The 22,654-nt window shown below is 36.7% G+C and overlaps 1 protein-coding gene across 3 annotated transcripts in view; it reads left to right on the top strand.

The window, feature by feature from the left end:
* Nucleotides 1-981: 981 nt before the first annotated feature.
* LOC147409770 (phosphatidylinositol 4-kinase beta 1-like) overlaps nucleotides 982-22,654 on the top strand; it is a 42,964-nt gene continuing 21,291 nt past the window's right edge. For 2 of the 3 annotated variants that reach the window (XR_015175379.1, XM_086431833.1), the window contains exons 1-7: nucleotides 982-3,044; nucleotides 5,788-5,979; nucleotides 6,088-6,136; nucleotides 13,872-14,004; nucleotides 14,136-14,667; nucleotides 17,172-17,252; nucleotides 17,351-17,473. Coding sequence is in view for 2 of the 3 variants with exons in the window: in XM_086431833.1 (XP_086287959.1) it covers nucleotides 1,722-3,044; nucleotides 5,788-5,979; nucleotides 6,088-6,136; nucleotides 13,872-14,004; nucleotides 14,136-14,667; nucleotides 17,172-17,252; nucleotides 17,351-17,473 (2,433 nt within the window). In the remaining variant the exon portion in view is untranslated. The remainder of the gene's footprint in view (nucleotides 3,045-5,787; nucleotides 5,980-6,087; nucleotides 6,137-13,871; nucleotides 14,005-14,135; nucleotides 14,668-17,171; nucleotides 17,253-17,350; nucleotides 17,474-22,654) is intronic. The other variant, XM_086431834.1, reaches the window with a different exon arrangement.

Raw genomic sequence — 22,654 nt, 5'->3', positions numbered from 1 at the left:
TGTTCTTAAGTACACTATAGCAAATATTCCTTAATTTTGTGGATTTTCCTTACAATCCGAAGGACGAATTACAATTAGACAAAACTTGGTGCATTAAACTACAAGTTGAAAAATCTGAAACCATTTAAGAAAACCTTAAATTATCCTTGAAAGTAAGAAATCTCGAGTATTTATCATAAAATCATTCAAGAAAACAAAAAGTAGAACTTATTAGGCATAAAAACAGCACCTTGAGAGCCAAAGTGACTTCTTCCTGCCTTTCAAGCTCAATGAGACAACAATCATGTCCACCTTCAAGAGCCTCAATACATGCATTTTGATGAATTTATTGAGCTTCTCTTCATCATCTTTGAACCTTTTAAGACCCAAAATTACAAAAAGAGCTTCTTTGTAGATTATATCCTATGGCATTGGATCATGGTTTTGAAGTTGAAGTTACTTTATTTTAGAAAGAAATAAAAAATATCTATTTAATATTACATTTTTGGATCCGATTAATTTAACCCGACCGTTTCAATTTTTAAAATATTTCTTAGAACAAAGAAGGTCAAATGAGTTTAGGTGTTTATATTTTGTATCATTGTACAAGTAGAATTTTATTTTTTAGACTATGAAGGGTATAATTGTCATTTGACAGTAATAATTTCTCTTCTCTTCTCTTATGAATCTTAACCAAACAGTAGAAACTTGACTTTTTCTCTTCTCTTCTCTTTCAATCCAAACAGGGTGAAGAGAAACTTCCCTTCCCTTCCTTTCCCTTCCCTTCCCTTAATGAGTTTCTCTTCCCTCCCCTTCTCTCAATCCAAAGACAGCCTAAATCACCTTTTTTTTTGTTGGGTTTGATTTGAAATTATGCGCTCAACCGCGTACTCCACGCTTCCTCTAGGGGGAAATTAAATTTCCCGTGATGCGCATTACTTACGCGGCGTAAGTTAGCATTTTTAATTTGATTTTTTTAGATTTATATTTTGTAAATTTTAATGTCCTTCGCGTTCGTTTCTCTCTCTCCATTCTCCAACAACGAAGAAGAACACAACGTTTAAGACGGAAGACAGCAGAGAAGGAAATAAAAAGCGATTCTCACAGTTGCTTTCGCTTTTCTCATTTATGTAAATATAGATTCTCCAAAAAGCTTGTCCGGGTAAGAGAAATCTATCTCAAATTTCTCTTTCTCCGATTTTCTTCCAGATTTCTATTATTTAATTTTGTGAGAAATCAATTTCAGTCTTCTTCAATTGAATCTCGACCATTTCTTCCTTGGATGTTGGATTCTCTTTGGTTTCTGAGAAATCGAATATTTTTCAGTTCTGAACAAATTTGATATCAGAGTTTCTGGCAAAAAACTAGGGTTTCTAATGTTTGCAGTGCATGATCAATCTGAAAATCATCAAATTTATGAGTGTTTAAGATAGTTAGGGTTAGGGATTCGAGGAAGTTCTGTATAAGAAAGGTTATTTCAGGGTTTCTGGATTAGATTTAATTTGAAATCAGAGTTTCTGGCAAAAGAGAAGAAAAAACCTAGGGTTTCTTCTAAGGCTTTGCAGTGCACGATCAATCTGAATTTCACCGAATTTATCAGTGTTTGAGGTTGTTAGTGTTAGGGATTCGAGGAATTTCAATACAAGAAAGGTTATTGCAGGATTTCTGGATTAGATTCCGAAGTTACTTGGTTGAATTTCCTGAAAACTAGAGTTTGTTTAATCTATGATGGTAGAATCATAATGGTGCGACTTCTGGGATTGAACCGTGGTGAATCGGACTCACCTCGAGAAATTACTCCTTCAAATCTGACAAGTGAGAGCGGTGAGAATGGATGGCTTATCCGATTCTTCGATTCGGCATTCTTCTGTGAGTGGATTGCAGTTAGTTACCTCTACAAGCATGACCACCCTGGTGTCCGAGACTACCTATGTAACCGCATGTACACACTTCCTCTCTCAGGAGTTGAGAGTTATCTCTTTCAGATTTGCTACATGTTGGTCCATAAACCTAGCCCGTCGTTGGATAAATTCGTCATTGATATGTGCTCGAAGTCTTTACAGATTGCACTTAAGGTACATTGGTTTTTAATGGCGGAACTCGAGGATTCCGATGATAATGAGGGTATTAGTAGAATTCAGGAAAAATGCCAAATAGCGGCAACTTTGATGGGTGATTGGCCGCCTTTGATACGGCCGCAGAATCCTCCATCGAGCCCTGTGAGTAAGAATCAGGTTCTCAACAAACTGCTTTCGTCAAAGCAGCGGTGGTTATCGCTAACCTCATCTCCTCCAACCCAAAGATCAGTTTCGTTCTCGCCTTCATTGGGAACCAACTCTTTGCAAGAAGAGAGTAGTAAGCCCTCACCTTCCCCTGATGAGAATAAGCTCTTCAAGAAGTTTATTCCGGGTTCGAAAGTCAGGGATGCGTTGCTATTTAGAAAATCAGTGGAAAAGGATGATGATGATTCGGAGAAGGATGGGTTCTTCAAGAGGTTTCTTAGAGAGAGTAAAGATGAGGATGAAGAGCTGGTTTCAAGCTCAGAGGGATTTTTCAAGCGGTTGTTCCGTGAAAAAACTGATTCTGAAGAAAAAATTGGTTCAAAATCAGTAGAAGATGAAGAAAAAGATGGGTTCTTCCGAAGGCTTCTTAGAGACAGTAAAGATGGGGATGAAGAGCTGATGTCGAGCTCAGAGGGGTTTTTTAAACGGTTATTTCGTGATAATAAAAATGAACCTGTAGAAAATGATGAAAAGGAAGGGTTCTTTCGTAAAATTTTCAAGGAGAAATCCGAGGAGAAGAAAGATGGGAGTGATAAAACTAATGATGAAGATAATGGGAATGTGAATGGTGAGGAAGAAGAGCCTTCGGATTTTTCATTGTTCCGTAGATTGTTTCGTGTGCATCCGGAAGAGACCAAAGCTGCAGTTCCGAGTGAAAATGGTAACTCTGGTGCTTCATTTGAAAGCAGTCCGGGAACCGAGAACTTTTTTCACAAGCTGTTTCGAGATCGGGACCGCTCTATGGAAGACTCGGAGCTCTATGGTTCAAAGAAGCACAAAGAGGTTAGTATTAGATATCAATTTGGGTTTCATTTATTTCCTTTGTAGGTTGTTATTGCCAAACATGACTCTCATTTTTGCAGCACTTGATCCTTTAATTGCTTCCCCTGTTTTAGAAAAACAACTAATTCTCTCAAAGTGGAGAAAAATGGCAAGGAAAGGAAACTGAATTGTATGGTCACTATAATACTCACCAGTAACGTTCAATCTTATTAAAGGTGAATTGAAGTCTTGCCATTTTTCCTTTCCCTTTGTAGTTCATCTTGTCTCTCTGGATGTAGTTCTTTTTCCTAGTTCTTTAGTAAAACCTTCATACTTGTCAAAAGAAAAGAAGGTATTAAGAAAAATAAAAAATTTGTCATACGTATAAGCTCTCACAAACCTAAGACAAGACTGTTCACTTTTAAAATAAACCTTTAATGCCTAATCCTAAGCATTCTAGGGTTGACTCATATACTTTTCTAATTTTATGTACTTGTATAGACCTTAGTGGAGAATCTGGAGATTAGTGTAGATTTTGGGGTTCAAAGTAGGTAATTTGCCTAATTATACTTGGGTTTACCTTTGGGGTGTTATGTGGATCTAAAGCTATTTCTGACCTGATGGTAGAGTGGTTTGAAAGAAGACTCTTTTCCTAGAAATGGTAGAGTGGTTTGAAAGAGGACCCTTTTCCTAGAAGATTGGTTTTTGTGTTCTTGGGGAGGTAAGTCAACATTGAAAAACCTACCTTATCAAGCCTTCCTATGTTATTTGTCCTTATTCTATATTTCTATTTTTGTATCCAATAGATTGCAAAAGATGAGTAAGGACCTATGGAGGATTAGGAATAGACAAGATGAGTTGAAATAGTACTTAGTCAGATTTTGGAAGCTCTATCATCTTAAGAAGTACAGAACTTTGAGATAATTCAAGATGTGAAAGAGTTCTATTGGGTTAATGACTTTGGCAATTTGTGAAGGAGTCAAAAGTGCTTTGGAAAAAATATTATTACCAAACTAGGCGATTAGAGAGTGTTTAACCTTATTGGGTTAATGACTGGCAATTTGTGAAGGAGTCAAAAGTGCTTTGTGATTGACTGAGGCTTGATACATATCATCGTTCTTGGAACTTAGGCACTAAGAATTTTAATGATTGGGAAATGGAAATATTGGGTTGATTATTAGCATTTGGCAATCATTCAAGAAGATTGGGTGGACTATGGGGAAGAATACTAGAGGGTCTGGAGAGGGAGCAATATTAGCAGCTTCTTAGTCAAGTCATTTTACCACAATATTTATTGTGGCGGAAACATGCCTGATTGAGGTAGTGGGGTGCCAGTCGGTGACTGCAAAAGCAGCTTTTTTATGTGGACAGCTTCTCTTGGCAAGGTAACTTAATGTTTACAAATGCAAAGTTTGTTAGAAAACCTAAAAAAGAGAACTTCCAAGAAAAGAATACCTTGGAGTTCGGGGAGACCTTCAAGGTAAAAAATGAAAATACCTAAAGGCTAAGTACAACGAGAGACAAATTATCCAAGAACTACCAGACCCCAGTTTAAAAATTTCATCAAAGAAATGACCCTGCATTTTGCTCATTGCTTTGTTTGATAGAAGCTGTCGACTTGACATGTCGGATGATAACTTAAAATACCCTTCTTTCCTTCAAAGACCCCACCATTAAAAAATCCCAGCAAATCACAAAAGTTCAGACATTTCTATTAGAATTGGGAAGAAGATAATTCTGAGAGTGTGATTCCTTTGGAAAAGTGATGGAGAACAAATCCACCATCTTTTCCTTTACAACAGTTTCTCTAGATCCTTGATTGGGAATTTCTAGTATTTAGGGGTGTCCTGGATTTTCTCAGTGTCCTTGTTGGACACACTATCATGATGGGGAATTAAAGAATTCAATTCGATGTGTAAGAGCTGTAAGCCACATTGGAGACTGATTCCATTTGCTGGCTGCTGGGCTATATGGAACGAAAGGAATAATGATTTTCGAGGATAAGGAGGGGGACTTGGAAATTGTTCTTATGGCAATCAAAGCACTTTTCTATTGGGCTGCTTCAATCTTGGAAAGTGAAGGCCTCAACAGATTCAAATTATTATTATTATTAATTTTTTTTTTGGGGGGAGGGGGGATACTTTTGAAATGTAGTATTTTTGGTCGCGATGAGAACCTTTCTCACCCTACTGTATTTTTGCATCTCTCTTTTGAGTTATGCCTTTTCTTGAATTAATTAATATGATGTTATCAAAGAAAAATAAAGATCCTTCATAATTTCAACTCCATGCTTTTCAATAGTAGTTTTCCAACTTAATTTAAACAATAAATTGTATCTTGACTGTTTGAACTTTAGTCCTTTGTAGGACGAGAAAGACTTCAAGCGTACAGTCAGCCTTTCTGTTTAGGACTTTTCAATCTTTTCCTTCTTGTAATCTTAATTAAACAAGCCTTCTAACAATAGTGACATGACTCAATAAGGGTATTTAGATGCTTCTTGTCACAAGAAAATGTCATGGCTGTACATTAACCGACAATATTAGACTGTATTATTAAGTGGTTAGTAGGTTTGCTATCTTCAGAACCATCTTTTGTTTTATGATCATAACATTTTTATACTTTTCTTTTTGTTGTTTTCTCTTTGTTTTGGGTGGGTTCCCTCGACCCCCCTCCTTTTTTCTTTGTTTATCAATAAACTCATATTTACCGATCAAAAAAAAAAAACATTTTTATACTTTTTTCTTTTTGTGCTTTTATTTGGCAGAAGCATCCAGGCTCACCAAAGCAGCAGAATGAAAAATCACATTCAAAGCCCCCATTGCCAATGAATGTCACGTCCCAGATCCGCAAAGGGGCATATCATGTTTCATTGGATTTTGTTCAATCCTTGTGTGATACGTCATATGGTCTGGTGGATATATTTCCGATTGAAGATCGCAAACATTCTCTTCGTGAGGTTGCTGCTATGTGTATTCTCAATTTTTCTTGTGATTTTGTAATTTACATTATCGGCTTGGATGTATGCAAGCAGCATGTACTGATATTGTGATTATTGTGTTGCTAGTCACTCGCGGAGATCAATTCCCATATTTCGACAGCTCAAAATAGTGGAGGTATTTTATTTTGATCTTTTCTTTTTTTGAAAATGTCGATGTTGGTCTACAGTCATAAATCCCATGCATTTGAGTTAATTAATTTATTTGATATTTGTCAAAGAGGGACAATCTTTCTTTCATATATATATATATATATATATATATACTTTAGATAGATAAAGATTAAAATATGTTAAGAATTGTTGAGACCCAACTCTACTGAGAAATATAATTGTAAAGAGGGAAAATCTTTACACTTATGTTTCTTATGCTTTTGGATTGATAAAGCCTATGGCCCGTTTTGTTGAAATGCTTTAAATGGAGTCTTGCTTCCTTGAAGTATGAGGATATTTTTGAATCATCATCATTATGATACCTCTTTGATTACAAGTAATGAGAGTTTTACTTAAAAGAAAAGAAACTATCAAAGTTTTTCTGGAAGAATAGCTTTATGTTCCTTTTTTTTTAACTTGTATATGCAGTTCCTTTTTATTTGAATGGGATAACATTTTTGCTATCATCCTAACTATAGAATCGGCTGAATCATTATCAATTACACATTAGAGAGAATACAATCAAGATGCTTCAATCAAGCTTATGGATATGATGTATGATGTAATATATATTTTTCTTCATGCGAGCTCTTTGATGTTACAATTTCACAATGAACAGTGCTAGGGTTTTCACATGGTAATAAATGTGATGTTCAATGGAACAAGATCTGTTTTGACCTGTAGAATTGGTGGGTTCTATGTAGAGATCATGTTGGATAATCCAACCTCAATGAGTTAGTGGTGATCATCATCACAAAAGAAGCCTATACCCACATTCCTAACCTCATGAAAAATGATTTGAATTTTGGGGTCTAAATGTAAATCATGTTGGACAATCAACGGCATGTTGAGTATTATGCAAATTGAGATGACCACCATCACAAACAAAAGAAGGGGGCATTTGGTTCAGATTGTTGATCCTGATACTTGATTCTGATTATGGATTGTCAAAATCAGATTATAGAAACTGATTTCCAGAATCCAATTACACATCTTGAGATTGAAAGTGTGAGTAAAAATACTTGTCCCAAAGATTGAAGATAATGAATTTTTAAGAAAAAAAGATCAAAGATTTTTGGAAAGTGTGGAAAAAGGTGATCTTTAGGTCATTTTCTATTAGTTTTCAAGTGAATTGTTTGTTAAGGAACATTATAAGATTAAGATTACCTAAAAAATTATGATGATTTTGTATTTTGATTTTAAAAACTATTATTATTATTATTATTATTATTATTGTGTTGTTGTTATTTTTGATAACTATAATTTTGTATTAATATTAGTTATTATTATTATGATTATTTCTTTTGTTATTATTACTACTACTATTGTCATTAATTATATTATTATATTATTAATATCATTATTGTTAAAGTAATAATTTTATTATTATTATTATTATTACTATTACTACTAATAGGGTCCGTTTTTGGGAAGACATTTGGTGTGGTGATGGCTCTCTTATGGATATATTTCCTTCTCTTTACTTGCTCTCTCAGAAGAAGGGTAAACCAATTTTTTTGTTTCAAATTTGGAGAATATGACTCGGTTGCTTGAGATTTTGGGTTCAGGAGAAGGTTCAATGATTGGGAGATTGAGGATTTAGGGAGATTATTAAGGTGCTTGGAGGGCTTGACTTCAAACCCTATTTCGGAGGATAAAAGGCTTTGGGTGGTGTCGAAGGATGGGTCTTTATTGGTGCGCTCTTTGTATAACTCTTGTACTCAATCCATCGAGGAGGCCTTCCCGGGAATGGTTATTTGGGGACGAAAGTACCAGTTAAGCTATCAATCTTTATTTGGCTTGCGGCTTTGGAGCGTCTCCTGATCACGGACCAACTCAATAGGTGCGATGGATGATGCCAAAATTTTGTGGGCTTTGCAAATCAAATGGGGAATCTTCGAATCACATTTTTCTTCATTGCAACTTTGCCAAACATATTTGGGATAATTTCTTATCTTTGTTTGGGATTGTTAGAACTTGTTTGAGGTTTGGAATCAGTGGGGCTACTCTTTTACAAAGGCAAAGAGAATTCTTTGGAGCTTATGCTCCTTTGCCGTTTGTTGGGCCATATGGTAGGAACGTAATAGCCGGATTTTTGATGGGAAAGAAATGGATGCTAATTACAATATCATCTTGATTTTGGCGTGATTGTTCTATTGGAGCGAGGTCTATAAGGTGTTTAGAGGGGTATTCTTTGAGGATTTCCTAGTGAGATGGGATAGGGTTTGTAACCAAGAGGAGGAGTAACATGTCTTTGGTCGGTTTTCTTTGTTTCGTGTTTTGTTGTTTCTTTTTTTTTTTTTTCCGGGTTGTGTAGCTCATCTTCCTTTTTGTAAATCTTTACCTTGTGAATATATTTCTGTTTGCTTATAAAAAAATATGTATTTCAAGATCGTCATAAATGGATAGTTTGTGAGAATCAAGAGAAACAGTTTGAGAACTGTTTTTGATTCTCCATGATTTTGGTTCCCAATATGAAAAAATCAGGTTGATAATCCGAACAAAATGATGTATTGGATTCTAGAATCTGATTATGAGCCAAAATCAGATTCTAAATCCGATCCAAACACCCCCGACATGTCCATTCCCAAATAAAGGCATACAAGAAAACATGAGTATAGGTGGTTAGCGAAGCATTGAAGGGACAAACTGAGAGGGAGTCATTTTTATTTTTGGACCACAACAATTTATCAACAGCTGACAGATAAATAACGGCCGTTTATACATGTCAACAAGTTGGCAATGAGGCATATTTCCCTATCATTCAAGTTCCTTCTAAAGTAAGAATCCCAGGGCATACCCTACCTATTATAAGTAATGAAGTGATGCATTGAATGATCCTTCTTATATGATATATAATAAAGAGTTGGGAAATAATCTTTAATAGAGGATTCACCACACCATTTCCCCCAAAATGGAACTCTTATCACACTTGCCTAATTGATACCAGTTCATGTTCTCAAACTTAGGCAACATGTTCACGATGGCTTTGCATCCACTACACCTATATGATATGCTAAGCTGCTCACTACTTACCATCCAAAATATTTACCATGTTTGCGTATTGTTACTCTTTATCTAAACTGATATTTTCTTCCTTATACCTCCACAACCTCTTAACAAAGCAATATTCATCACTGAATTTTTCCTAACTCATAGCCATCCTAGTTTTTATGAGAACACACCACCTTTTACTCAACCAAGTGATACTTGGACTTCACTATTTTTTCCTAGTTAATGCTAACACCAATATCATCTCAAAACAGAAGAAGTTTCTCAAATTATTAACTCGTAGAGAAGCTCTTACAGACATAAGTGTTAGCTGGGAACTTCAAATTTGAGATCTTATTTCCATTGTGCATGTGAACACCTTTGTGAAGCTAACTTAGTAATTTGATCAAACACCTATTGGATATTTAACCAAACACCTTATATGCCACACTTTCCAAGACCTTGTTTGATAATGGCAATGAAGGATAACCCAACTAATAGTAGCAAATGCAAAAAAGATAAACAATCACACAAAGAAAGAGTAAGAACACAATACCCACAACACGAGATTTTACGTGGTTCACTCAAAGGCTACGTCCATGGAGGTATATGCGTTGGAGATTTATTTTATTATGAAGAAAATGGGGCAAATCGATACAAGGAGTCACGTCTATCACTTAGCTTCACCATCTTCTAGATCTTAATCTTCCCAAACCTCTCAACCTCTCCTTTCTAGGTTTTCTTTCCTTCTCTACCCCCTTCTCTCTAGAAAAGACTTGGACTTAGAGTTACGACAAAATAATATAAAACCCCTTCCTTTTAGAAGCATCACAAAGTGTGCCACTTACATAAGTTACAAGCCCAACCCAAATTACTTGGACCGACCCAAAAAACACACATACTTGGATTGGGCCTAATAGTTTTGAGCCATACTTTAACATTCTCCACCTTGGCGAAAAAACTTTTCAACCCTTAGAAACGTTGGAACCTCAACGTGTTTATAACACCTTTATCTTGATGAGAAACCTCTTGTCTCCATGTACCTCAAGTGGGAAATGAGATTAAGCAAGTTCAAGCAATGCTCGAACTTGCCCCTTGTAACTGGTTTAGTGAGATCTGCTTTGCTTGCCACTAGAGGAAAGTGCACTTCATCCTCCCATCAAAACCTTTGAAGTGATTTGATGGTCCTTCTTTGCCTTCCATGTGCTATGCTAGAAGGCTCATTATGAACCCTCTCTTGTTGTTGTTCTTCCTTATCAGATGTGCTACCCTCCTCAAATTGAATTTGAGGTTCTTCTCTTGTAGTCTTTTCCGCGCTAATCAGAATTTCGGTAACAACTACCTTGTCACCAACAATCGACTTCTCACCATCATCTTTCTTGAATTCTCTCTTTGCCATAGAACCTTCATCAAATACCACATTTCTACTAAAGGTTTTCTTTTTTATTTATTAGATTTCAAAGCTTGGATCCCTTCACTCCCTTCTTGAATCTGAGGAAGATAAACTCAAGTGACTTTAATTGCGATTTGTTTCTCTCATCTTTAGGAATGAGAACATATGCCTTGCATCCGAACACCTTCAATGTAGAGTAGTTTACTTCTTTTTTCGTCCATACCTCTTCGACACATTTAAGCTCAAGTAATTTTGATGGTGACCGATTAACCAAATAGCAAGTATGGTTAACCAATTAAAAAAAAAAATGGTTCAGGCAACCCCACATGTAGCCTCATGCATCTCTCCCTCTCTATAGTTCTATTCATCCTCTCGGCCCCGTGCCATTTTGTTGAGGATTTTTCTTCAAGGTAAAGTGTCTTTTGATGCCTTTTTCTTTGCAAAACTTCAAGTACTTGCCATCTTTTTACTCACCTTCATTAACGCTCCTCAAGTATTTGATTTTTCTCCCTGTTTGATTTTCTACTTCGGCCTTCCATTCCACAAACTTGACAAAAACTTCGGATTTCTCCTTCATAAAAAGTAGACCCAAACTTTTCTTGAAAAATCATTCATAAAAGTGATAAAGTAGTGAGCTCCACTTTTTGATTTAGTAGGTGTGGGCCCCCACACATCGAAACGAATGTAATCTAGCAATTCCTTACTCTTGAATTCTTTATTTGCATCCTTAAATGACACATTACTTATTTTTCCATCACACAAAACTTGCAAAATTCTAGCATGCATGTTTCAACACCCTTTACAATTGTCGTCAGAGTAATTCTTGCATTGCTTTTTCATTCATATGGCCAAGTTTTAAGGACCAAAATTGATTTTCATCTCTGCTAGAATTTTCCTCCGTGGATATTGCAATTCTTCCTAGAATTGTTTCCCCAAAGGCTTGTAGAGGTTATTTGCAAGCTTCACACCTCTCATTATCACATGGCTCTTTTAGACACCTTGAGTGCTCCATCATTCGTCAAGAATGAACACCCAGTTGGGTCGAATGGGCCGAAGGATATTAAATTCTTCTTGAGTGCCGACACATGCTTAACACTGCCCAAGGTTCTAACAACCCCATCATACACTCTTATCTTTAAGGTACCCATTCCAATGACTTTGCAGGACGCATTGTTACCCATTAGAACATCTCCACCGTCATGAGATTCATAAGAGTCAAACCAATCACGATTGGAACACATATAGAAAGTATACCCGAAATCTAAAATCCAAGAGTTGGAGGTAAGATTACCCGATGATGCCGCTAATAGCGCTCCATCACACTTTTCGATGCTGTGCTTGCTGTGGAGTTTAACTCGGTTTTCTTCCCTTCTTCTACCTCCGCTTTGTACTTTTTACAATCTTTTTATAATGTTCTTTCTTCTTGCAATAATAGCACTCCACTTCTTTCTTACTTCTAGGTTTTGGATCTAGAATATTTTCTTTTCTTTTTTGTTCAGCCTCATTCACTGGAACTCCTTGCAAAGAGTCCTTCTCCTTGAGCATCTTTGTCACTTGACTTGTTCATGGTCATGTGAGTGATAAGCTCTTGAACCACCTCCTTAAATTTGGGAGTCTCCTTGCCAAACATAAGTGTAGTCCAAAAGTGTTTGAAGGAATTTGGAAGTGATTCAACAAAATCAATGCTTTGTTTTCTTTTTCGAACTTCACTTTTTCCTTCAACAAATCACTGAAACACCGATTGAACGTGTTCAAGTGCTCCATGATGTCTTGTCCCTCCTCCATTCTCAGGCCATAGGGTTGGTCCTTAAGGAATAATTTATTTGACAAAGTCTTTCTCATGTAAAGCTTTTTAAGCTTGTTCCATGTTCCCTTTCCCTTTGCGGTCTTTTCTTCCATGACGTTGTACATGACTTCATCAGAAACATGTAACTCAATGGAACTAATAGCTTTCAAATCCAACTCCTCCCATGTTTCATTTGACATACTCTTTAGCTTCGCTTCAATGGCTCGGATGCAATTATGAAGCCCTTGTTGGATAAGAATATTCCTCATCTTCCTTTGCCACACTGTAAAGTTTGATTTCCCATCAAATGGCTTCACCTCATCTTCCTTTGCCACAATCCACAAGTATTATGGGTTTAAGATAGAAAAAAATCCTTTATGCTTGCTTTTTTGGAATCTAGGAGATGAAAGTGCTGTTAGCGCTATAGTCCAGTTATCCTTTATATTCATGAGCTCCCTACCTATTACCATCCAATGGTGCTTAAAGTAAGTTTTTGAAATAATTTAAGCCAACTTATAGAGAATTGTTGATTCTAACACATGTATGTCTACTATACTGGGATGCGTCAATATGCCTAGCGCGCCTTTATGAACATCATAGTATAGGGATACATGCTGTGGGCACTACAGGTATACTTCTATTTAGAATTTTCTCATTTCATATTGTGTTTTGTTTAGTTTCCTTGTTTGGTTTGACAACGAACATGTGTAAATTGTAGATTATACCAAGTCTTATGGTGGTAGCATTGTAATATTAGAATTCTATTTAAATGGGATCTCTTGTGCTTAGACCCAGGATGGTAGTGCTGATATCTGTTATATCTATCTTTTAGAAAAAAAAGAAAAAAATCATTTATATATAGGCAGGTCTCCTCATCCAGGGGTGGAGCTAGTTAGTAAGGAGCTGGTGCGGACAATTGCCCCCACAGAACTTTGAGACACCCCTATATTTTCAACTAATTACATGCCCCATTTGTCCCCACTCCCTCACCTCTCTCCCCATTTGCCCCCACACCCTCATCTCCCTCCAATTTTTGCCCCCACACCCTCACCTCCCTCCATTCAAGTTCTTCAACTATACAACTAATCATAGTTTGCCCCCACTACAAGAAAATCCTGGCTCTGCCCCTGTCCTCATCCCTATATATATTTATTTATTTATTATGTAAAAAAAAAAACCCGTAGCTTAAAAAACATAAAATTAAGCCATGGTACCAGGTTACTTGATGTGATGCACGTCTCCATTTGTACCCTGGAACTTTGGAAACAAGGACTTGTATCCTTTCTCCCATGTAGTTTCCTTATTTTATCTATAGGTGGGTATCTTAGATGCATGTGTCAGTATAAATTTGAACTGCTTGGCTGCTCATCAGTTTATTTTGGACATAGGTTGCACTCTACACTTAGTTCTAGATTCACCATATAATTTCCCCCAGTTCCTAGTGTTTCTTTCTTACATGTTACCTATAGGCCTAAAAGCAAATCATTACATGCATCCTTTCATTCAAATATTTTCCTCATGTAATTGTAGGAGTATGCTTTCCAATGGGGAAGGGAATGTATCGAGTGGTTCATATACCTGAAGATGAGGCCGTTCTTTTGAATTCTAGGGAAAAAGCACCATACCTGATATGCGTCGAGGTTCTAAAATGTGAAGCACCAAGGTATTTGTGATCTAAAAAGCTAAATGAAATTGTAGATCCCAAATCTAATAATAGTTAAACATTATGGTTCTCTGGTGGGTTTGCATTGTAGTAACTGATAAATTATCTGTTACCCATTATTTTCTTTTCAGCCATGCAAAAGATACATCCAATGCTCAAAAGCTTTCTAGAGGAGGGATTCCTTTAGCAAATGGAGATGCGCAATTGCCTAAACCTCCTCCATGGGCATACCCTTTATGGAGTCCACAGGATGTTAATCATAATGGTACCGGTCGGATGTTGAGATCTACTTCTCAAGCAATTGACCAAGCTATGGCTCATTTATGGGAGGCCAAAGTGAAATTCGTACATTTGAGTCTTTCTGTGGAAAACCGGTTACATAACCAGCCGAAGAAAAGTGAAGTACCTAACTCAGAATGCAGCACTGATGATGGTAGTTTACTGCCTGCTTTAGTTTCTTTGCAAGTCCCTATGAATAATGGTGAAGGTGCAGGGTATTCAATGCCAGTTTTCAGAGCAGAACAAGATCATGATTGGGAACGGGTTCGAGTTGTGTTGACAGCTGATCCTGGGGTCAACATGGAAGACATTGAGGATCAAAGGTCACCCCGTCGAAAGGAGCACCGCCGTGTTCCAAGCACAATTGCTATTGAGGAAATAAAGGTGGGCCTTGCCTCCCTCTTTTTTTAGTTATTTATTTATAATAAATCTTATACTTATAAAAAAATAAAAGAACATATGGTAGTAGTAGCCTGTTAAATTAATAAAATTAAAAGTACAATAATTTTACACCATTGCCTGAAGTTACTTATCTATACTCTGTACAGGAATGGGGAGTGACCTCGTATATGATACAGAGAAATACTCGAGCTTGTATTGGTCCATGTTTTTTTACCAAATATACGTGGACCAGTACACAGTGTCTAGTATTCACTCTGGTAGTGGGATCGTTTATTTATTTTTTCTATTAAAAGAAAAATAGAACTGAGAGAAGTGTGCCTGTATCACTCAAGGTAGTTAGCATCAGACTTGTGTAGTTTAGTAGAATTATTTCAGGCGTTGATGCATGAGGCAGGGTGCTCGACTGGCCAATGGTTGAAGGAATAAGCCTTGAGGCAACCACCAGAGATTTTCAAATTTCAAGCTTCAAATCCACATAATCAAATTCCTAGTCTTACTGCCATACATTATTATTCATATAAAATATTTCTTTCTTACATTTGAGCGAGAATTGAAAAATATTACTCCCTTTGGTTCTCTTTAGATTATAAAGATTAACTAAAAGACCGTATTATTGGCCTTGGTCACTTATTACATTATATATCCTAACAACTACTATACTAATACAAAACACACCAAAACTTACTATACATTGTGATACATTTCAAATTTTGGATTAGGTTTAGAATCTCATTTGGAGGCAATGTTTTGGCTGGTCGAATAACTGAAATGGTCTTGTCCAAAACATTTCTAAACAATTCAATATTTTGTTCCAATTTTGGCCAAAGTCAAAATGTAGAATGGCACATAATTTTGATCCATGCATTCTACAATGTTCCATTTTTTGCATGTCAAAAATCAATTTGTTTTGGTTGTAACATATTGAAATGGAACAAAACTTTGAATTTGATTGTAACATTGTCTAAGATTGCTACAATATATATTTATATTTATTTTTGTTGTCATTAAGGTATTTTCTATTCTCCTTTGATGATGTTATGTTGCGGGAGTCTTTTGGAGTGAGCATTTTGACAATTTCAAGGGAATCTTTTTTGAAAATTTTCTTTTTAGTTGGGGTCTTCTTTATATTGAAAGAAGTTAGTTGACGGTCTTGGGTATCATTTTTTTTTGTCCCCCACCCCCCCCCTTTTTTCTCTTGTATTGAGTTGGGTTTTCTCAGCCTTTTCCTTTCGTATTTTGTTAATATTTATTAAAAAAGATAGATTTCGATCTTTCAAGAAAGGAATTTTTTTTAGGAAATTTATTTATCAAAACAAGATTGAGGAAATTTGTCTAATATTGAAATAATTTCCTACTTATCCCAAAAAAAAAAAAAAACCAAATGAAATAATTTCCTAATTCTACTTCAACCAAGTTATACATCAGAATTTTTTTTAAACATATAATTCATACACATGCAGTTGTGGGTAAGGTTGAAAATTGATACCAATAAATTTGGCTGTGCATGAAAATATGATGTTGTGATGCATCATCTATCTGTAGACTGGATGCATATAAAGCGCCATATCTTATTTCTATCAAGTAACTACTAACTACAAGAATATTCGTTTGACTGAGCTAGTTCATCTGTACCTTGGAATCGAGAGAAAACCAATTTGCCTTCAGTCCACACTTCCAAGCGAAAGAAAATTTTCTATGTGGATTATACGTTTTCAACTCTAATCTCTAATGCACGTAGGATCAAATCTGTAAGGAAGCTATAGAGTTTGGGCGTTTTTAAGGGCTGAGGAGTTTGATTACTAAACTTAGTAAATTATGTCATAATTTAATGAAACAGTGCAATTTTATTTGCAATCCTAAAATTTCAAAGGAAATGCACTTCACAAAATTTTTAGAAAATGAATACCATTTTTAACTGCAATTTACATGAAAAAATGTAAGTGCCATTTGAAGGGAGATGTTTTGTTTGTTTGTTTGCTGTTTTTTATTTTCCTGAGAAATTATGGAATTTTAATACCTTAGTTGCTGGTAATGAAAATTAGCTATTTTCAAGTGTTTGATGTTCATACTAGTATGCCGACCTAATGTTTTCCACTTCTAAGCGGCACTTCTTGTATAGGCTTGGTTTATATGGCAGCTTGCTTATGTTATTACATTAGTTATATTTGGTTTTTGTATGTATGGTGAAGGCGTATAAGAACATTGGTATGATTTTCAATTCAGCCCTCATTTACTGATTGGTTGATTTACTGAAACTTTGTTTGAGATCCATAGATCTGCACTAGTGGTGTAAATTTTCAAGTTCATGTTTTTTGGTTCCATTCAAGTTTCAAGCCCAACTTAGGATAATTTTGATATATTTTGCAAGCTTGTGTACCTCGATCATATCTCTTGAAATCAACTTCCTTTGTTTATCCATCTGTTTTGTGTCTGACGCATCCTAGCATTTCTTTTTGGTAATCAATTTCCAGTTTTGCCTTTTGTAGGCTGCTACTGCAAAAGGCGAAGCACCTCCTGGACTCCCTTTAAAAGGGGCAGGTCAAGATTCATCCGATGCACAACCAAAGGTGGACACTAGCTGAAGGCTTCATGTTTATGCTTAAGCAAATAACCATGGTTATCTGGAATTTCATTTCTTAAGAACTTGGATTTTCATTCTAAACAGGTTACAAATGGCGGTGTGCCTAAGGCGACTGATGCCTTATCTGGTGAACTTTGGGAAACAAAGAAAGGGAGGATATGCAAGGCTTCAGTATACGGAAAGTCACCTGGTTGGGATTTGCGTTCGGTAAGTCTTTTGTCTATTTTATTATCTGTTTATTTTGCTTATGGTATTTTTTAAAGCAACGGTAACTTCAGAATTAAGTGGAATGGGAATTTATTTCTGTGTATATTATAAAACTAAGCACAAGCTCATAATGTATGTACATTCAAAGACACATTGTCAGCCGTAAAATGCACCCTGCAAGCTCAGTCACTTCAGTTCTTTTGAATGCCTGTGCTTACTGTTTAAGCAGAATACGTTCACTTATTGTCACTAAGAAACTTAGAGAAACCTGAGAAACGGAACAAGAGGGGAAAATGAGGAAAAACAGTAACAAATTTTGAAATAGAAGTGTGTTTGTCTTTCTAGAAAGATTGGTGGCCTTGGGGTTCAGAATTTTAAGAAGATGAACCAAGTTCTTCTAGGCAAGTGATAATGGAGATTTGGAACCAAGTGTAATAGTCTCTGGGGAGCAGTCATAGAAGCAAAGTTTGGAAAGGGGTTATTTGGGTGGCTTAGTGGCGGTTCTCGAGGTCCTTACGGTTGTGGAGTGTGGAAATGTATGTTAAAGGTTCTCCCTCAGTTTCAGGAGGTCAATTTTAAGTTTGGGAACAAGTTAAGGGTGAGATTCTGGGAGGATTATTGGTGCAGCTCAGTGTTGTCAAATGCGATCGCATATGCTATTTTCTATGAGTAAATCGTATATGCCATGATGACATATGCGATTTAGGGTTTCTGGTTCATAATGCCATGGAATACAAAAGTATGTGATGGCATATTACTCCAATGGGCAATGATTTGATTATTGGAGCATTAAATTCAAGTTTTTCTTAATCTATCTTCTCCTACAACTACCCTATTTCCACTCCCTATTCATGTATTATTCTAAGCTATTTCTTTTATTCTTTTACTTGCATATATTCTCTTTAAATCTTATTTATTATTATTATTTTTTTAAAAACATTGAGTTTTTGTATTCTAACATGAGATCATAGTATCCAATGATTAAACTTTTAAAGCAAAATCCACTTTAATTATCTAGAACTAGAACTAGAACTTGATAATTAAAGTAGGCCACCTTCGTATCATGAATAGTTTATATATTATTGACCAATTTAGTTTCTTGAGTTCTTTTATTCTTGTTACTAAATGACTACATGTAATCAATTTTATTCTATTTGAAAAATGAGTGCTATCCAAAATTCAAATATATTGTTATAGGTTTGTTTTTATTTTCTTATATTTTTATGTTTTTTTAAACATTCCCCCCTTTTCTTATTTTTTACTTTTTTTATTTTTTTATTTTTTATATTTGAAATAAGAAAATATTTTGTGCAATATACGACCTCATATGCCATATGCGATTTCACATATGTGGGCAGCATATGCTGGTGACATATGCTATTGGATAACATTGGTGCAGCTCGAAACCCTTAAGTGAGCAATTTCCGGATCTATTTTGCTTTGTCTTTGAAAAAAGGCGGTGTTTCTTCTTTCTTGACTATGTCGGACTCTTGTTTGGCATGGGACTTCGGTTTCAGACGAGCCTTTAACGATTAGGAAGTGGACTTGGTGGCTAGTCTTGTCGCGGTTGTTGATTTTGTGGTCATAAGCTTAAGGGAAGAAGAGTCTTGCATTTGGGATCCGGGTAAGAATGGGGTGTTTTCAGTCAAAGGCTTTTATTGTGTTTTGGCAGGGGAGCAAGCTAGGACCTTTCCTATGATACAAGTGTGGAGCCCAGAGTTCCTTCAAAAGTTGTCTTTTTTATTTCAGTAGCTTCCTTAGGGAAGATCTTGACTTTGGATAATGTAATGAAGAGAGCCATCATCTCGGTCAAATTTTGTGGGTTATGTAAGGAGGATGGTGAGTTGGTGGATCACGTACTTCTCCATTGCAAGGTGGCCTCAGGGATTTGGTACTAACACTTGAGTATTTTTGGAGTGGCATGGTGTGCTCCGTGCTCTTTTCGTGCTCTAGTGGATAGTTGGCTAGCCATTGGTATGGGTTTTTCGGGTTTTAAGAAAAAACTGTGGGGCCTTGCTCTGTTTGTGATTTGTTGAGAGATTTGGAAGGAAAAGAACCTTAGGACTTTTGAGGGGAAGGAGTCTTCGGTTCAAGGAATCCTACTCTCCATCTTGGGTTCTTTCTTTTGTGGAGTAAGGTTTTTTAGGAAACTTAAGGGGGTCTTCTTTGAAGACCTTGTAACCAAGTGGGAGTGGGTGTGTAGTAGCTTTGATTTGGATGGGTTTTTTCCTTTTCTTTTTTTCTTGTTTGTGGTTTGTATCTTCTTTGCTTCATGGTCATCTCGACCGTGCTTTTAATAAAGATCTTTGACTTATCAAAAATAAAATAAAAATAAAAACTACTTTCGAAACTTGATTGTAGCTCTTTTTTGCAAACTGAATAAAGTATTCCACATTCTAGAGAAAATCGACTTTAAAAAAATGTCTAAATGAGCCCTAGATAGGTTGAAGGAATCAAACATTAAGGAATAGTCCCATAATTTGGTGTAATTTCTACATGGCATCATCATCTCTTGGTACCCATTATTTGAACATGTCGTTTCCTGATTGCCCAACATTCACCTCCATAAATCATAGTTGGTCTTATTTTTTTCTTGAAAAATTTCCCCTTTATTTAGATTGATGTGCATTTGTATGGTTTTAGGCCTCGGTCTTGAGTTATGTCTCGGTCAATTGAAGAACGTAGATGTCTCTACGGGGAGGGTGCAAGGCAAACCAAGAAAATAAGTAAGAAAAACGGGGGTAAATCCCCAATATCTTTTTCAGGTCAGCTCTAAGCCAATGTTGGTCAAGACAGCCGAGGCGAAAAAAAACTTTGCATTGCTGTGTTATGGAACTGGCCACTTGCCATTGTCACACTTTTTTTTTTTGATCGGTAAAGATAATTTTATTAAAAGAAGAAGGACAAAAAAAGGGGGGTCGAGTGGACCAACCCAAAACATTGAAAAGAAACAAAACAAAAAAGCAAAACAACGAAGGACAAGCAACAAAACTCTCACGACATCGAACAAATCCTGTCCCATCTCATAACAAAATCTTCGAAGAAGACACCCTTAAACACCTTATAAAGTTTGCTCCAAGAAAATATGAGCTCCAAAATAGAAACAACTAAACCGTACAGAGTATAATCTTTTCCTTAAAAAATGTAGCAGTTGTGATAATTCCAAATACCCCAACAACTTGCAAAAGGGACCAAAAACCAAAGAATCCGTTTGGAGGACAAGTAAGAACCTCCCCACGTCAACCAAGACTCCAAAGTCAACTTGACTGATCCGGGAAAACAGCCCACGATACTGAACAAAGATAAAAAATGCACCCAAATGTGATAAGCCACCCGACAATGAGTAAGTAAGTGATCCACCATTTTCACCTGAGATTTGCATATACAACATTGATTTGGTGAAATAAAGCCCCTCTTAATTAACTGATCCATAGTTGCGAGTCTCCATAAGGCCGCCATCCAAAGAAAAGTCGAAATTTTCGGAGGAATCTTGCCACCCCAGACAAAAGAGTGAGGAAAAGACGGAGCTGTACTAGGGGCAATACCATCATACAAAGACTTGACCATAAACTTCCCATTCCTAGTACCTCCCCACACTCTCCGATCTTCCGAAGAACTCTCCATGCAACTACTCTCCACCAAAGAAGGTAAACTCCCAAGATTATCCACCTTCCAATCATTAAAAAATCTTCTAAACCCAAAATCCCAATTAGTCACCCCATTCTCATGACTTTTGAAGCACGAGATAACTTGATTTTTCTTCAACGGCAAAGCAAAAAATATTTGGGAAGAAATCTTTAGGAGGACCATTCTCACACCACTAATCCTCCCAGAATTTCACCTTATTCCCCTCTCCACCTATGAAAGTCTTTTAAGAATACCTTTCCACACCCCACACCCCGACGCACTTGTAGCCAGACTGCTCTCCCACCCATTTTCGTTCACCCCATATTTATCCACGATAATTTTCCTCCACAGACTCTCTCCCTCCTCCCCAAACCTCTAAAGCCACTTCCCCAGAAGAGCCGAATTCATGTAACCAAATTTGCGAAAATCCAGACACCCATTCTTCTTAGGCAAGCATAACTTACTCCAACTCACCCAGTGATGTTTTCTTGAGCCCTCTTTTCCATGCCACAAGAAGTCCCGACATATTCTATCCAATTGCACTTCCACATTCCTAGGAAGGGAGAACAGCGAAAAAGTATAAATGGGAACACTAGCCAAAACACTTTTTATGAGAGTGATCTTCCCTCCTTTGGATAAAAGCTTTGCTTTCCAGGAGCTTAATTTTCTCCTCATCCTTTCAATTACCGACTCCCAAATCTCCTTACCATTGTAACCCATACCCAAGGGAAGTCCCAAATACGTGGATGGAAGAACACTCCTCTGGACTCCTAGCAAAGCCGTCGCCACCTCCACCCCATCCACCTCTCCTACTCCGAATAACTTACTCTTACGAAGATTAATCGGAATTCCAGAAATTGCCTCGAAGCACCCTAGCAAACCACTAAGAAAGCTCAATTGTCTCGGCGAATGGTCCAAAAAAATTAAGGTATCATCCGCAAACTGGAGATGAGAAATCACATGTCCTCCCACCCTAGTGGATAAACCAGTGAGCTCCCCCTCAACCACCGCCTTGGACAGCATCCTTTCCAGAGACTCAATAACTATTACAAACAAAAAAGGCGATAACGGATCTCTTTGACGAAGACCCCTAGAACTTCTAAAGAAACCCGTTGGGGATCCATTAACTAAAGCCGAGAAGGTCGGAGTGAAAATGCACTTTATGACCCATCAAACCCACTTGTCACTAAATCCCATTCTTCTCAGCAAATACTTCACCAGATTCCAGTTCACATGATCATAGGCTTTCTCTAAATCCACTTTGCAGACTAACCCCGGGACTTTAGCTTTCCTGCGAGAGTCAATACACTCATTTGCTATAAGAACCCCATTCAGAATTTCTCCCTGCTACAAACGCTTCTTGAGCCGGACCAATAATCTTACTAAGCACCGACTTCAGCCTCCCAGCCAAAACCTTCGAGATAATCTTATAGACTGAACTTACCAAGCTGATCGGTCTAAGATCTGTGATGTCTTTTGTACCCAATACTTTCGGGATCAAAGTAATAAAAGTGCAATTAGAACCCAAGTCTAAATAACCTTCCCTATAAAAGT

This window comes from Akebia trifoliata, chromosome 2 (assembly GCF_017979445.1).
Source record: "Akebia trifoliata isolate Shusen 1 chromosome 2, ASM1797944v1, whole genome shotgun sequence".
Taxonomy (NCBI): Eukaryota; Viridiplantae; Streptophyta; class Magnoliopsida; order Ranunculales; family Lardizabalaceae; genus Akebia; species Akebia trifoliata.
This window is presented reverse-complemented; position numbering and strand designations above follow the sequence as displayed.